The 16080-nt window shown below is 28.3% G+C and overlaps 2 protein-coding genes across 3 annotated transcripts; one reads left to right on the top strand and one right to left on the bottom strand.

Moving 5' to 3' along the window:
* Window positions 1–2397: 2397 nt before the first annotated feature.
* On the bottom strand, window positions 2398–5932 carry LOC107451829 (neurochondrin). The gene has a single exon (XM_016068062.4). The coding sequence runs from the start codon at window positions 5930–5932 to the stop codon at window positions 3893–3895; it is 2040 nt and encodes a 679-aa protein (XP_015923548.1). The 3' UTR covers window positions 2398–3892.
* A 279-nt stretch (window positions 5933–6211) lies between these two features.
* Window positions 6212–15474, top strand: LOC107451833 (RRP15-like protein). Of its 2 annotated transcripts, none has more exons than XM_016068069.3 (5): window positions 6212–6432; window positions 10719–11081; window positions 13175–13260; window positions 13689–13842; window positions 15313–15474. In XM_016068069.3, exons 2-5 carry the CDS (start codon window positions 10731–10733, stop codon window positions 15421–15423), a joined length of 702 nt encoding a protein of 233 aa, XP_015923555.1. In that variant the 5' UTR covers window positions 6212–6432; window positions 10719–10730; the 3' UTR covers window positions 15424–15474. The 2 variants fall into 2 exon arrangements, with proteins under 2 accessions (XP_015923555.1, XP_015923554.1); XM_016068068.3 differs by having other exon boundaries at window positions 6273–6432; window positions 10709–11081.
* Window positions 15475–16080: the final 606 nt, after the last annotated feature.

Genomic DNA, 16080 nt, shown 5'->3' with positions numbered 1-16080 from the left:
AAAGAATTTAAAACTTTTTAAATCCATAAAATAAAGCTATTAATTAAATTTAAAAACATATACATTATTTTAAATATATATTAGAAATTATGCTGAAATAAATATTACTTAATCAATGCAAATTTTGATCCGAGGTAACATTTTAACTACACAATAATTTGCATCAAATAACTTTGCAAATCAGGAAATTTAGAATTGTATAAGCATAAAATAATCTGCAGAATATTTCGAAAAAATAGGATCATTTGGAAGAGATTTATTGCTTAAAACTATATGAAATTAAAATGCCCGTCTTTAGTTATAATTTTTAATATATAGCCTGACTACTTTATGACATATGGGGCATTTATACAACTGATACATTTCCATGTACAATTATCGAAATAATTAAATTTTTGAAGGCATAATTTTTTTAAAATTTTAAGGTTTTGGAATATTTGTTCCGATTATGACATTTTCCTTTAAAAAAATTGTTATCTTATTCACCATATCACCGACGTCGATTCTCTCTTATCATCAGCAGATGGCAGCACAATAGTAGTTATTTATAACTTCTGAATAACATGAATGTGTTGATTTATGCTTATCTGTACTAAGAAGTTTATTATATACAATTTCATTTAAAGTTTTAAAAAAAAAAATTCTTCTCAATGGTTTAAGTTATCGATAATATGTTATGAAAGGGAAGAAAAAAGAAAGATCAAAAATACGCTAATAAGGATGATAATGATGTTAACATAATCCCCTTGATTATAGTGTAAAATAAAAGTATTAAATTACTGCGTGAAATAAAAATATTTTTAATTGAATTTCAGTTACATTTCTATTGTTGCTTGCGGCTTTATGATATCCATAATAATAAAATATCTAAATTCATAATAATAAAGCTCGCATCCTTTTGCTCATCAATACAAGTCAGTTAAAAACGAAACTAAACATATTTTTTATTTGACCAGTAAAAGAGAGATTCAAATTTAATTACTCGATGTAATCTCTTTTTCTTCTTTTAATAGAATTTTTTTTAAAAAAAATAGCAACAAAAATTGAAAACAAACGCTATTAATACGGCTATAAATCTACCGCCGGGACGCAATCTACCGCTTGTAACTGCCGGTCAAGAAACCCGCAGTTAAGAAACCGACGGTCAAAAAATAATGGTGGAATCGCTTTTGAACTCTCGGTCAAAGTTTCCAAACCGGGGGTTTTGGAACTGGGAGTTACGCGTTAGGTCAGAGTCAATGGTGAATACGGGGGTTAATGGACTCACCAGGTCAAGATTTCAAAGATGACAAAGGTTCCGAATCTGCTAATTATTTTCACTAAATTAGCGTAACTTAAAAAGGTGAACAAAAATTCAAAATTTTATCTTATGAAATGCAAAGCCGAACAAATGAAAACTACTTTGAAATTACATCCATCTTATTTTATCATAAATAAAGTGGTCAGAAATATAGTTTTTTTTTAACAAGAGTTCTACTATGTCTTTTAAATAAAAAAAATTGTCTTTTTTTAACTATTAATATAATGTGTTAAACAATACTTTTATAAATTCTAATGCATAATCACCAATTTTTAAGTCTCATTTTACTAATAAAGTATTTCTGGGATTTTTATGTTGTATTTCTAGGTTATCATTATTGGCTTTTACTTATTTTTTGTGTGTGGTTGATTTTTCCTGCTTTTTTATAAATCTAATGGGGAAATTCCTTAACTTTTGATGAGAAATCGGATGTAATTAAAAATTACTTCAATATATTTTGCTATTCCTACTCAATAGCTTAACCAGAATAGATCAATCTTCAACTGCTAAAACTTGTTTGGTCATTTATTTTTCATCATAAAAGCAACATTGCTTTGCAGCATTAAAACAATTTTTATGGGTACTATAAATCAAAACCTTGAACCCAATGCAAGCAATGATGTCATGCAAGTTTTTTTTTTTTTAACTAAAATATTCAGATTTTTATGCATATGAAAAAAAAAGGTTAAAATATTTATATCAAATTAGAACTTTTCAACCCTGGTCACTGCCTAGTTTTATTAAAACTGTGTCGTATATAGGTAAAAGTTACATACCGAGAATTTTTATACAATTTAAATTCATATAAACAGAAAATAATATCAAGATTTAAACAGCCTTTCATATTTTCTGATGCATACTTAAAATCAGAGATCTACAAATCTCAGATTGCTATGTTGCCTAAAAAGTCATTGCTGACGCCTAATAAATATTAAAGTAAACTATAACATAAAAGCTGATACACTTTTTTTCATTCCATACGATACTAGACACCTAGAAATTTTGAATTCTTTTGACCCCTGCTTATAATATGTAGTATATTTCATTTAATTAAATGAAATGTATAAAATTAAATTAAAATAAATCTGTAAATAAAATGCTTTTAAAAGAAATTTATTAATTTAAAAGAACAAAAGCAATTAGATTTAATGAAACTACATACAATTTAAAAAAAACTTTTTTGTTCTCAAAACAAAATCACCAATAACACTCCACTTAAAGAAACATGAACTAGTTCATTAGTTGAATATTGAGGAAAGACTGCACTGAGTACAAACATTACATAGATGCACAAAGTAGCAAAAATACTGTTATAAATCAAGTCTGATTGAAAAATAACGACCATTTATTTTGTTTTAACCTTTTAAGTAATTAATAATGATAAATATTTATTCTAAATTGAATAAATTTGAATCATGCATTATGTTTCACAATAAAATATATTTTTTATGAAGAAATAACAGTTTGAAATGTATTGTTATGATTTTTTTTTCAATAATATTTTATTTGTGAAATTAAACTAACTTCTAAACTAAAGTTATGCATTAAAACAAAATCTGATTTAAAGAAATAAATCTGTTTTTTTTTTAATCTAAAATTTTTTTAAAAAAATCACGAATTCTATTAAAATCTGTCTAAATCTACTACCATATTGATATCTATGCCAAAACATTCACCAAGTTTTGGCAACTTCCAAGTATTGGCCAGCTCGAAAAATATAACTTGTCAACTTGAAAGGTAACTGGGCAAACCATAATATATATATTTTTAAAATTTTTTGAAAGTTAAAAAAACCTTGATAAAGGTAACAGGAGTGAACAGATACCAATAGTAAAATATTTTCTACTATTGTATTCTTTTAATTATTAACTAAAAATAATAAAATTAAATAAAAAGAAACGTGCCACAATAAATTAATTACCATTTATAATTTTTATTTTCAATAAGTATGATAGTTTTAGTTAAGGTTAGTTAGGCATAAAATTAGCAAGTATAAAATTAAAAAATAAATTATAGTTAATCTAGTATATTTTATGAAATAATATAAATTTTATGCTAACTATTGTGCAACATCTTAATATATAAGACACTGAGAATTTTTTGAAATATTAAAAACTAATAAATTGCAAAAGCTATTTTATACTAATAACTACAAATTGAAATTTACTCTAATATTTTAAATTTATGATAGACATTAAATAAACATGAATATTAAATGTTTTAAATATTATGCTTATTATATTTGTGAATTCATTATTTTGAATAGTAACAGATATTGAAATCATTTTAGATAATTATAACATATTATTCAAATTAATTTAAAACTAGAGGTTTCTGAATAAGGAAAGATTGATATTTTCAGAATGTTTCAATAAAAAAAGATTCAAACTGATTACTATAATTAAGACATAAAGTTTGTAGAAGTACTCAAGCAAACAATGCGCTGAGTAAACATTCTATCTTGAAGTGTCCCCCCCCCTAATTTTATGGAATTTTCTGAAAATTGTGAGAAACAAGCAAAATCCGGTAAAGCTGACAGCTACAAATAACAACAAAATAATTCAATGAAAAATCGTCAACAAGGAAATATCATTACTGAATTGAAAGTTTGAGCATTAATGATTCAAGTTCAGATAATTTATGCTTTTTACAGACATTGAGGGAATCACAACTTAAAAGAGACATAACTGCCTCATCACTGACTTTAACCAGAGCACTCAGAAAAGCTTGATACGTCGACTTCACATTTCCTTCTAATCCTCGTTCCCCGACCCTCGCAAAGGACGACATGATGTGTTGTGGCCAACCACTTTCCACAAGAAATCCGGCTATCCATGGCATTAGAGGAAGTAGGGTGGACAGTGCTTGCATGCCCAGAAACCAAAGTTCCATGATTTCACGCCAAACTTCTCGATATTCCCTCACAATGCAAAACGAAGTCACTCCGTTTATATCTTCGGCATTGTGGGCATCCCACAAAAACTTAACACTAGACGAAAGAAAACCATAGAAACTAGTTTCGCACGTTTTAACTCTTTTATAATACTGTCTCGTTATTAATAAACCCAAAACCGAGAAATTTGCCTTCAACGGTAACATTTCCAGTTTGGGAGTGAACTGGGGCAGAGTGTTAAAAAGAAATTTCAAAAAATAGAAAAACTCGTCCGTTTCAGCCACCAATTCAGATTCGAGGACAACGATATTCAGAAATATGCCACAAAGAGTAGCGAGGGACGTTTCTTTTTCCGGTACTCGTTTATCTTGAAAAGTTCCCCATAAGAAATCCATGTGTTTGAAGAGCAGTGGAAGAAGATCATTTTTGAGCAATATTTCTCGCGTTTTGTCTTCGGCAGTGAGATGACACAGAGGGGGTATAAAAAAGTGAATAACCTTGCACTCTGCTATTTCTTTTCCATATGCTGTCTGCGAGACAGACTTTTTACACACATCAAGAACAAAAGGCAAGATTTCAACGATGTTGTCCTGTAATGCATACGTCTCTTCGGCAAGCCAACAGCACAACACTCTTATCGTTGCCACCACAATATCCTGACAATTTGAAAGCTTCAATACAGGATCGTCTTTCTCCCATAATGCTGACAAGCTTCCTATAAAATCTAAAATAGATTTAAAAGCCATATTTATAGAATTCAGCAATTGCTCAATTGGTTTTTGATTTCCTTGAAAAAGGCTTTCTTCTACCATTATCCCAATAACCCTCTCTAATATACAATAACAAGAACTTAATAAAAATAGTTCTCTACTGACTTCGTCAACTGATTTGTCATCTAAAAGCATACAAACTTCGACACTAGTGATTTGTACTAAAATTGTAAAAAAGCGCTCAGAGCCATCAGAGTCGTCGGCAAACCATCGAGATCCGAATCTGTGCACGATGATCCCGGCTAACTTCAAAGCCGAATCTCTTTGAGTTTTTCCGATTTTACTCTGCAGTATGTTTGACAAACCCTTTTGAATGACACAACTGGTTTCTAAACTCAAGCAATCTGTATATTTCAGTAATAGAGATGTTAAGTAATTGCAAATTTCAAACTTTTTCATCGTTTCATCCGTCTTAAACTCGTGAGCTAGTTCATTAATTAAATCAGTTACGCTAGGATTTTTGTTATATTCAGGTTGAAGTGTGATCATCATGATCACTGCTAAAACTTTAATCTGTTTGGACATTTTATATTGCTTGAGCAATCCATTCAGAATGTCTGGGTTTAATAGGCGCTGTTTACAATCATCTTTTCCTAACATAGCGGCAATAATGTCTAAAGAATCATTCACTGACGCATTTAGCTCATCATAATTATCAGAATTTAGTACTTCAAGCATTGCGGGAACAAAGCACATCACATTCGAATATTCAAACATGTCTGGAAACATACAGAAGCTGGAGAATATGGCGATGGAAAGAGTTTTGTATGGGATCGCACTTTCTTCTTCCTCGGTTTCTAACAACCGCAGAAGAAAACGTTGATCAATAGCGTGAAAAATTTCTTTCGTGTTTTCTTCCGAAAGATTCTCACTTCTTATAAGTTTAGCGATGACCATAAGTGCTGCGAATTTCTCAGTGTCCGTTTTAGCAGCAGTCCAAACCGATTTACTTTTTTCTACAATATCCATGATTTATTTCTTTAAAATCAGCGAAAGGAACTTTATAATTTTTTTTACAGGAATTTATAACTATACAAATAGTCCGATAAGTTAAAAACACATTTACTTATATTACGTGTTTCGATAGCTTTTCTTAAAGTCATGCTTGTTTACAAATATACGCTTCTGGCGGTTTGTTTTTGTAATATTATATACTCGTTTTGACCGAAATTTCATTTGTTGAAATATTGAAAAAAAAAGATTATTGAAATCTAGAATGTCATGGAAACTATAAATATAAATTACTTGATGCATATGAAATTTTAAATTCAAGGTTGCATTTCATTCATTTTGATGAAAAACAATGTTCATGAACGGATTGATAAGCGGATTAAAATGACAGAAATAAGTAACCAAATATGCTCTAAGAATCCGAAATAATAACAAACAAGCAAACGTGCTGCGAGGGACTTCATTTTAGAATTTGATGTAATTTATTACTGGTGTTTTATACTCTGATATTAAATAAGGTTAGTGAAAATTTCTTATTACGTGTGTATTTCTTCAAGTATAAATGCTAAGTATATTGATATAACATTTAATATTCTTGAATTTCTTTATATTGCTTTGCCTGATTGTGGTTGGCAGTTACTTGCGTGTGTATGTTTCTTCTTCTCTCTTCTGCTTCTATTAAAAACTACGTATACGTTAAAATTTTTCCTATCAACCAAGTTGTATCTGCTGTTCAAAATTAAATTTTGTTCGTTCAATATTAATTATTAAAGAAGACAGGTATATTACAATTTAACGTAAGTGAAAATCGTATTCCTTTCCCCTATCCGGGGATATTTCCGTATCGTGATCTGTTGCCCCCACTACAATCGCCAAGAAGGGGCAAATAGATATTAAACTTGCTAAAAAAAGCATGTAGATGTTTGCCCAGGGATGGCTACGAGTTATACATTTCGAGTTGGTCCCTTTCTGTGATGTTTCTTTAGTTTCTCGCGAGCCGCTGCCGGAAAGTAGTCAAGACTTGGCGATAATTCGGTCGCAGATCAGGATACGGAAATCTCCCCTTGAGCAGATCCTGATAAACCAAATTTTAAAAAAATCAGAGACTCATTAAATTAAGAATTTCTTTCAGACCTATGTTACTCAAATTTTGTATTTTGCTATGAAATATTACATTCTTTAAAATTACGTAAAAAGTTCCATGCCTTACGATTCAAAAATTTTTTTACTATTATTATATAAAATGATAAATGTTTACTAAAAGTTATTTATAATATAGAATTATATTTGAATAAACAAATTGTGTGCTTCTAAAGTTTACAAGAGATAGCGAAATATGCAAAAAGTAGAATTAACATTAAGAGGTCCGAACTTTGGATCGCTCTCCTGACCAAACTATTAGGACCCTATATGCCAGACGGTAGCTGCCCCTTATATTTTGGTAGATATAAACCTGAATCGATTGAAAAAAGCCATGTTCATTTCAGCGTTGTTAGAAGGGCGGTCTGCCCCCCGCCTGCCTTTTGATTACTGTAAATGTGCTCCCTATGCCCTTTTTGTGAAAATACACTGCAGCTCCTTAAGAGCACAACCTTTTATTTTTTCAGGAATTTTTTTTATTAACCACCTGTTTTAATGAAAGGTCCATTTCTGATTTAATTAGTTATAGATAACTATTTAACTTGTCTAGTTTTATAGTTAGAATTGGTATGATATACACAATATTAGACCCCAGAATTATTCACATCTTGTATTTGGGGAAATATTTATAAAATTTTTTAAATTTCACCTTAATTTTTTTTCTAATCTTCAACTGTTATTAATTATTTTAGATACCTCATAAATTATTTTAGATGTAACACTTGTACCGAACTCATATTATTAATTCAGAAAAAGATTTTTCTTTTTTTGCTTTATTAAAACAAAAGTTTAAGTAATATTTTAAGCCCCAAATTAAAAGTAACTAATCCATTAAAAAGCATTTTACAGATATCTCAATTGTTATTTTGAATAAAGAATTAAAAAAGTACGACTGAAGACTTTTTATTTATAATATTAAGATGCAAATAAACATTTAACACCTAAATGTTTCACTTCGATAGCCAGTATGTATGAAAATTTAATAGTTCTGCATTAATTGTGTCATTATTTAGCAGCATTCCTTTTTGTAGCAGTTAATGGTTATAATCAAATGCAAGGTTTAATAAAGGAGCATGAGTGAGATATTAAAAATTTCTTCTTTATTTGCACTACAGCCCGGAGTGGGCCTTAGCCTGCCTCACAATATTTCTCTAGACAGCTCTGTCTCTAACCTTTAACTTCCAATTGGAGATCTTTAAAGTTTTTAAATCATTCAAGACATCCTCCATCCATAGTTTCTTTGGTCTATTGCACGTGAGCTTCCAATACAAGATCTTTACCACTCAAATTAAAGATATTACATTTTTTTAATTAAAAAATATTTTAAATTATTAGATTGATGAAAAGGAAACAAACACACGGCTGCATAAATATAAATAAACACTCAAAATTTAAAAGGCATGATTTAGCTCTAACGGCTAGGAAAGAACTTACTTTTTGTCATTTATTTCAACATATAACAATATTTTTGTTGACAAACTACAACATTAAATAAAATTTAAAAAAATACTCTTAAAATATTTTAAATAAATGTTGAGTATTTTTTAAACTGTTTTTTTTTTTTTTTTTAAATATATTATAAAAAATTGCCTTATGAAATTATTATAACAATGAATATAAACGCATTGCATTCACATTGTAAATTTGTTACCCTAAGAACAAAAAATTAAAATGAAACTATAAAGTTAAGAAAGCCATTCATTCCCATTTATATTTTTGACTATAGCAAGCATTATGTGTATGTTACATGTAAAAAATAATAATTGAGATACTACATAAGTATTACTGTGGAAGCTCAACTCTATGTCAACATTTAAAAATTGCAGATTTATGTTTATTTAAAGCAATAAAAATTCCCATCAGCAATTAAACTCAAAATTATCCGGAATTCGAGAAAACTTTATATTTTTTAATTTTATATATTTGAACTGAAAAAAGAATGTATCGATAAAAAATTTACTTATTAAAAAGATTTTTTTTTTTCTTAAAGTAAAAAACAAACCTGTCTCGTTTTAACATATTGGTTTAAACCAGCCAATCCTGAGAAATATTATTAAAATGTAATCATTTGAACAAATTTACTATGTTTTTTTCCTTTTTTTAGGGTATATAATTAATTATGTTGCTATAAAAATACTTTATATTGAATCTTGTCACAATTTTTTTCAAAAAAGTTTAATAAAGTGCTTTATCAAAAAAGTATGTTCACATTTCTCAAAAAAATGCTGTTGAACTATTTCACATTTCAATGTATTAAAATTTATTTCTAATTTTGATTGAATCAATATTGTGTTTCAAAATATATCTTTTCTACGGACTAACATAGATTGAACCTTACTTACCCAAGAATAACATTGTTGGTGGAAATAAATATGCAAAATAAAAAAGTAAACACCCAGGATAAATTTTGATCTAATAGTCAGATTTTCAAATACTTTGGTTCAATCTTAATAGTTTGAGGGCCTGATCTTTATTAGTGCAGATATATTTTCTCTGAATAAACTTACACATTTTTAAACAGATTTGGATTTCTGCTCCCAGGTTTTCTTGTGTGTGAAAAAAAAAAAATACAGTTCTAATTTGGAAAGGGGCTGTAGACACAGAACTTTTGGAACCTGTTGTATTTCGAAATTATAAGTAGTTGCTGTAATTCTAACTTTTACTAAGGATGATCATATAGTTGATATATTTTTTTTATTATTGATTTGCATCAGTTGGATTAATTTAAGCATTTAGTTATTGTTCTACCCTTATGGTTCCCACCATGTTTTAAATTTTTCATCATTGAAAGATTTATTGTTTACGGGTAGCAATGCTGGCAGCTACTATTCTATGACTAAGTTCGAGCTTGTACTTTAAAGATTTCCAATCTTCAAGAGACACTGAGACTTACTCAAAAATATATCACGTGTAAGAACGCATCTCCACCATACAAAATGCTCGATTGGGTGATAGGGTTGCTATGATAGTGACGAACCATATCGCAAGATCATACCTCAGAGCGGGAAAAATTGAACTTGAAATAGGAAATAAAAGAATTAATAAAAGGGATTCAGGAAAAAACAGAATATTATCAGCTCTAGGTAAAAACGTAATTTTTATCTGCTCCAGGCATTTAAACACCATAAAATAAACAGATTGATTCTTTTTCTTCCAATTAATTATTTTCTTTTAACTTACATTGCATATTCTATGATGTTTGGTTTTTGAATTCTTGCACTGGTCATAACTTTACCCAAGTAATGTGCAACACATGTTGTTTACATACAAAATGTTTTTGTATTATTTAAACTTTAGTGAATATGAGTTTATGTTTATTTAAATTTTTGTCATAACTCATAATTTTAATAAATAATTCGTAAAAATGTGAAAAAGTTTGAAATTAGAAATGTGTAATTTCTAGCTCTAAGTCGCTCAGGTTTTATGATAAATTAAGCACTGGAGAAGTGATGTATAATCTTCCTTTCTATAAAACTGTGTTAATAATTTTTTAATGAATCTAATCAATTGAATTTTTGTTTAAATTCTTTATTTCTTAACCATTTAAACCAGTTTGGGTATAAAAAATTTTTGTAGTTATATTAGATTTAAAAAAAAAAAATATGTTTGCCATCTCTTCCATATGATATTTTTGATCTTTATTACTGTTGTCAGTATCTTTCAGATACTGTTAACTATGATGGAATTAGAAACAAAAGAAAGTGGTGATGAGATGGATGCTGATATTGAATCTGGCGGTGAATCTTTATCTGATGATGAATTGCTGGGCGATGATGATGACAACAATAGAAATGTTTCTGGAAACATGGCTTGGGCAAAGGCAATGCAAAATGTTTTAAGCACAACTCCTAGAACTGAAAACTTTATTCTTAGCAAAGCAAAAAGAGACTCAGATATAAAAAAGAAAAAAGTGAAAGATATTGAATTTGTTGACTCATCTGGCAAAGTGGTTGAACAGGATTCACAAGTTAAACAAGAAAAAAGCTACAAAGAAATGAGAAGGGCTAAATTAGATAATCAGAAAAAGGTGAGTGTTTTTAATTGAGCTTCAATTACCTTTCTAGGGATTGCTAACCTTGTATATATATATATTTCCTTTCGGGATTACGTAATTTGAAAGTGATATTTTCTCTTTTAAGTTTCGGGGTTTATAGCTATTTTAGGTTCTAGTCAATTTTCTTGTTATCTATAATGAGGTGAAAAATTTAAATAACTCCATAAAGTTCGGTTCTTCATTACTGAAAAAGTGAAGCAGAGGAAGGGCCCCAAAGAAGTTTTTGCTCTGGGCCCCAATTAGGCTAAGTCGGGCTTTGGTGACAGTTCAAGTTAAAGGCTGGCAGCTTTTTGTTTAACAGGCTTAGTTTGCACACTACTAAAATTCCTGTTTTCATGTTTCTCGATCACACTAAAATAAGTATTATTCACTGGCCATGTCAGTTCAATACTATCATCTTCATGAGCCTTTGAAGTATCTACCATCTTCTGTATTTTTTGAAAACAGAAACAATTATCGTGAAGAAATCTAATTATGCATGTGATTTTGATTACAAGATGTCTAAGAAGCAATGAAAATAACCTGCCAATCTTTATTGTTGTTGTTAATTTACGTCACACTAGAGCTGCACAATGGGCTATTGGCGACGGTCAATCTTTATAAAATTTTTTTTTAAAAACTTGCAACTATGGGGACTTAAATTATTACAGAGCCATTCACACTGCCTGATGTAAGAGAAACTGCTCGCATATGCACAAATCGTACTTGTCATCCCAGATGGGAATTGCATGCAGTGAGAATTATCTGCAACAAAGGCATTCTCATAGCATACATTGACAGATACACATAAGATTTGCACTGATCAGATAAAAAAAAATAGTAACATTTGAATTTTTTTTTTCTTTCTAAAATTACATTAAAAACAGTTGCTAGGAATCGCAACAACTACTTACTACACTACAAAAACTGCAGTGGTTTCTCTACTTTGTAGTGCTCTACTACATAATTTAAATTATTTCCTATTTCTTTCGTTAAATTGAAGGTATGGTGCAGCAAGAATACGAAAATTATTATTATTCCCAATTCAATCCAATTTTAAAATTTTAACAAACAAAACAAAAGAACAATTATGGAACTTCTGAGTTATAAAATCTTTTTCTTTGTTAATTTCAGATTAATTCATTTAGATACAGTTGCAATAATCTTTTTTTTATCTGAATGTTTTGAAGCTCAATCTTTAAATTTGCAATGTAAAAATGTAATAATAGAGAAAAGAGCCAAATAATCTTCATACGAACTAATGCCTAGTCCTTTTAAACTTAAACTGAAATCAAAGAAGAAAAAACATACTTTTGATTTCAGTATTATATAATTTCAGATTTTTACTGATTTGTTAAATTTTGCTTTTTTTGTTGTTGCATAGTTTAAGTCAAGGAACTTATTTAAAAATGAAATTGAGAGTGGATTGAGATCATTACTTATTTATATTTTTAGAAAATCAAATCGTATACAATGCAGATGAATTGTTTCAAAGCATTTAATTGATTTTTTTTGTTTAGTTTATATGAAATTATTTCTTTCTAATTAACAATTCAATTATCTCAGAAATTTTAAATGGTAATCTGAGTGGTTGTTTACAACTTAATTTTTGTTAAAATCATGTTTAGTTGTTCCGAACTAGTCAGTCATTCAAAAATATTAAGTTCAGATTTTTAAAAAAAAAAAATCATAACTTATGAAGAATTATATCATCATCAGATTTACTTTTACAAAGAATCGATTAAAATTGAAAGTTCAGTAGGTATTGACATTTTAAAATTGGAAAAGTCATAACTTTTGAAATAGCTGAATACACACATTTGAAAAATATATTCTACAAATCATTTGTATTTTAATTTAGTTAATCATGCCTTTTAAAAGCAATTTTTATAGTTTTAATTCTTAGTTAAGATTGTTTAATGTATAATTGAGTCTTCTTTGAGCTTGAATTTAAAAAGAATTGATTAACTAAAATGCTTTAAAAACTTGTCCATCTTTTAAGTTTGAATATTTGAAAATAGAAAAATTATATGAATAGAAGGTTTGTTTAATTATTATGTATTATAGTGGTTATATTTTTATTTTAGAAAGCAGAATGGGAAGCCATGTGTCGAGTAAAACCAGATGTTACAAAGAAAGAAAAGGAAAAGGAATTCATTAAAATAGCAACTAGGTAATATTTTACATTAACTTTTCTTTCTTTGTCACAAAACTTATTATGTGTCTTGTGAAATTTTTATTCTTCAGTGTAATTTTGTGATTTGTTTTGTTTTATGTGATCGTCTAATATATTAAAATTTATATTGTAACTATATACCAAAAAAAAAAAAAAAGATTTTATTAGTAAGCATTATGCAGGACCATTTTTTTTTCAATAAATGATTGTAAACTTCATTTAAAAATCATAATGAGTTTGTTACAGCCTACATTAAAAATAGTTAGTGTTATATTTTCTATGATTGGTGTCCCTCATTCTAAATTCGAAAAAACCCTTTCTGTATTTTTTTTATTTCTATTTTATCATTTACTTTTTAGTTCTTTACTTTGATCATTAATTTTAAAAAATGTAGATTTCTTAACTGCATTTTTTTTTTTCACCAGAGGAGTTGTTCATTTGTTTAATGCAGTTGGAGACCATCAAAAAACGGTGAAAAATAATAAGAAAAGTGCTCGAAAGAATGAAAAGATAAATGTTGTCAAAGGCACTTTTATGGACATTCTGAAGCAACATTCTAAGCAAGACAAAAAAGCAGAGGTATGTCTTTTCTATAAAGCTCATTCTAACAATACATTCTTTTGACCACTCAAGAGTGGTCAAAGGAGGAAAAAAGGGAAGAACTTTCTGTTTTAATTTATTTTGCACTAGTCATTGGTCTCTATGAGATTTTTTATAACTTAAAGCATTCTTTTTTTTGCATATAGAAATAGATTTTGATGCTTTGATATGTTCAGACACTTAAATTTGTTTTGAAAAAATTCACATTTTGTTTTTAAAGCATAATATTAAATGTACAGTAAAATGGTCGTTGATTGGTCTTTCTTAGAGGTTACCTCCATTGACTTTAAAATTGTAATTAATAAAAGGTACATGATTTTTCATGAACCATTTTAATTTTACTCAGTGTCATTTTTTGGTGAGGAAATGTCACGTCTGTTAGAGTTACGAAAGGATGGATCTACGAATAAAATTTAGCTTCTATAAAAATGATACCAGCTAATATAATTGTGTGTAAAAACAAATTTACCAGTTGTGCTTTTTGTTTAAGTTTGCATTTAATTTTATATCATAAAAATGAGTTAGATTTTAAAGATGAGAATAGATTTGTTTGTTTGAGATGCTTGTCTTTTTGCAAAATAAAATTTTTTCTATTTTAACTTTCATTTCTAAAAGCAAATTATCAATAGCATTGTCTTTAGTGCACTCTGAGTGTGTTACATAATATCTGAAAAATATGTTTAAAGTTATATGAATAGATGGCACTGTGCCAATTATTTTCTTTCTCATATTTGTTATATTCATTTCCTTGTCGATAGTAAATAAACGTTTCTCTGGAATCATCTTTATTTTGGGTATCCAAGTTTCTTTAGAGTACAAATTTTACAGATATGAGGTTGCAACATTAGAAAGAACTCTCTAAATAAGAGCCCCCCATAAATATTCTGAATACATTTTGACCTACTTACTTGTTTTGTTGATATTCTTTCGTGTTTCCTTATTTGACCGCATTTGGTGCAGATTTTTACTGGGAGAGGTTTTAATGGTCCCTTCTAAATGTCAACACAAAGTTTATGGAAAAAATTCCTCCCAAAAGTGGTTGTAAATGGAGGTGGTCTTTCCTGGAGGTTTCACTGTATCTCTGTTATTTAAGTATAGGGGTATCTGTTGATATTTTAATGTCCTGCTAAATTGTTACATTCTGTTTAAAATTATAATTCGAGAAGAAAAATGACTGTAAAATGGCTTCAATTTAGTGATTTATTAGACTAATTCAGTCTAAGGGTATAAAATCAAAGACAAGAATGCACTCGACAGATTTATAGGAAATTTTGAAACCTGCAACAACAACAATTTCACCTGATATTTATGTTTGAATTTTGCAACAAAGTCTGACTTTTAAGAATAGTAATTAAAAACATTTCTTCAAAAAAGCTATTTTTACTCTGATAATTAGGTTCCTTCTTTGTTTCCGATTTTATACTCAATATTCTTATTAAACATTTTTAGAGTGAAGTGGAGAAGGCAAAAAAAGAAGAGACTTGGAGTATATTAAAAGATGATTTCATGATGGGTGCTGAAATGAAAGACTGGGATAAAGAGAGTGATGATGAAACTTAAACTGATATGTTTAATGTCTGTGTTATATTTTAATAAAACAAAAAAAAGGTTTTTCATTTCATTGAGTACTCAAAATATTTACCTTCCTTTGCTTTTTATTAATTTAAGTATATATATATGAGGCCCACAAAAATATTTAAAATTACCGGAAGGTATGGAATAGAGAACTTCACAATAGCTTTTGATTTTACAAAAGTAAGATAAATAACGCATTTTATTGAAATAAACTTTTATTTTTCTAATTATTAAAAGAGTATCAAAAATATCCACATTTTTCTTTTTGTTGTTGTTCTTACTAAATAATGTTCATTCTACACTTCGACAAATATTTTTTAATCTTTATAAAATATTTTTAATTTAGAACTTATTTCACATTATAAAATTTTAATTTAAATTAAGCATTTAATACTTTGATTTATTAACTAGTTAAAAATGTTAATGAAGCAATAAAAAATATGAAAGACACTTGCATAATTTGTTGAGAACTGGGGAACAAAATATCAACAATTAAATATTTTCCTGGGTGTTGTCGACTGGTACTGATAAAGTCATATAACAGATTCCTATAGGATATTTTATTCCATTTCAATGCTGCGTGTAAATTACATTAGTAGGATTTAAAATTTCTTCGGTACATAAAGGGTTAACATTATAACC

The sequence above is a fragment of the Parasteatoda tepidariorum genome, chromosome 10 (genome assembly GCF_043381705.1).
Source record: "Parasteatoda tepidariorum isolate YZ-2023 chromosome 10, CAS_Ptep_4.0, whole genome shotgun sequence".
NCBI lineage: Eukaryota > Metazoa > Arthropoda > Arachnida > Araneae > Theridiidae > Parasteatoda > Parasteatoda tepidariorum.
The sequence above is the reverse complement of the archived record's forward strand: the minus strand, read 5'-3'. Positions and strand labels throughout refer to the sequence as shown.

Excerpts from the sequence above, each read along its gene's own strand:
- LOC107451829 (XM_016068062.4), bottom strand. The coding sequence starts at position 5,932 with ATGGATATTGTAGAAAAAAGTAAATCGGTTTGGACTGCTGCTAAAACG.
- LOC107451833 (XM_016068069.3), top strand. The coding sequence starts at position 10,731 with ATGATGGAATTAGAAACAAAAGAAAGTGGTGATGAGATGGATGCTGAT. Across the intron at positions 11,082-13,174 it reads AATTAGATAATCAGAAAAAG|AAAGCAGAATGGGAAGCCAT; the intron begins GTGAGTGTTTTT and ends TTTTTATTTTAG. Across the intron at positions 13,843-15,312 it reads AGCAAGACAAAAAAGCAGAG|AGTGAAGTGGAGAAGGCAAA; the intron begins GTATGTCTTTTC and ends AAACATTTTTAG.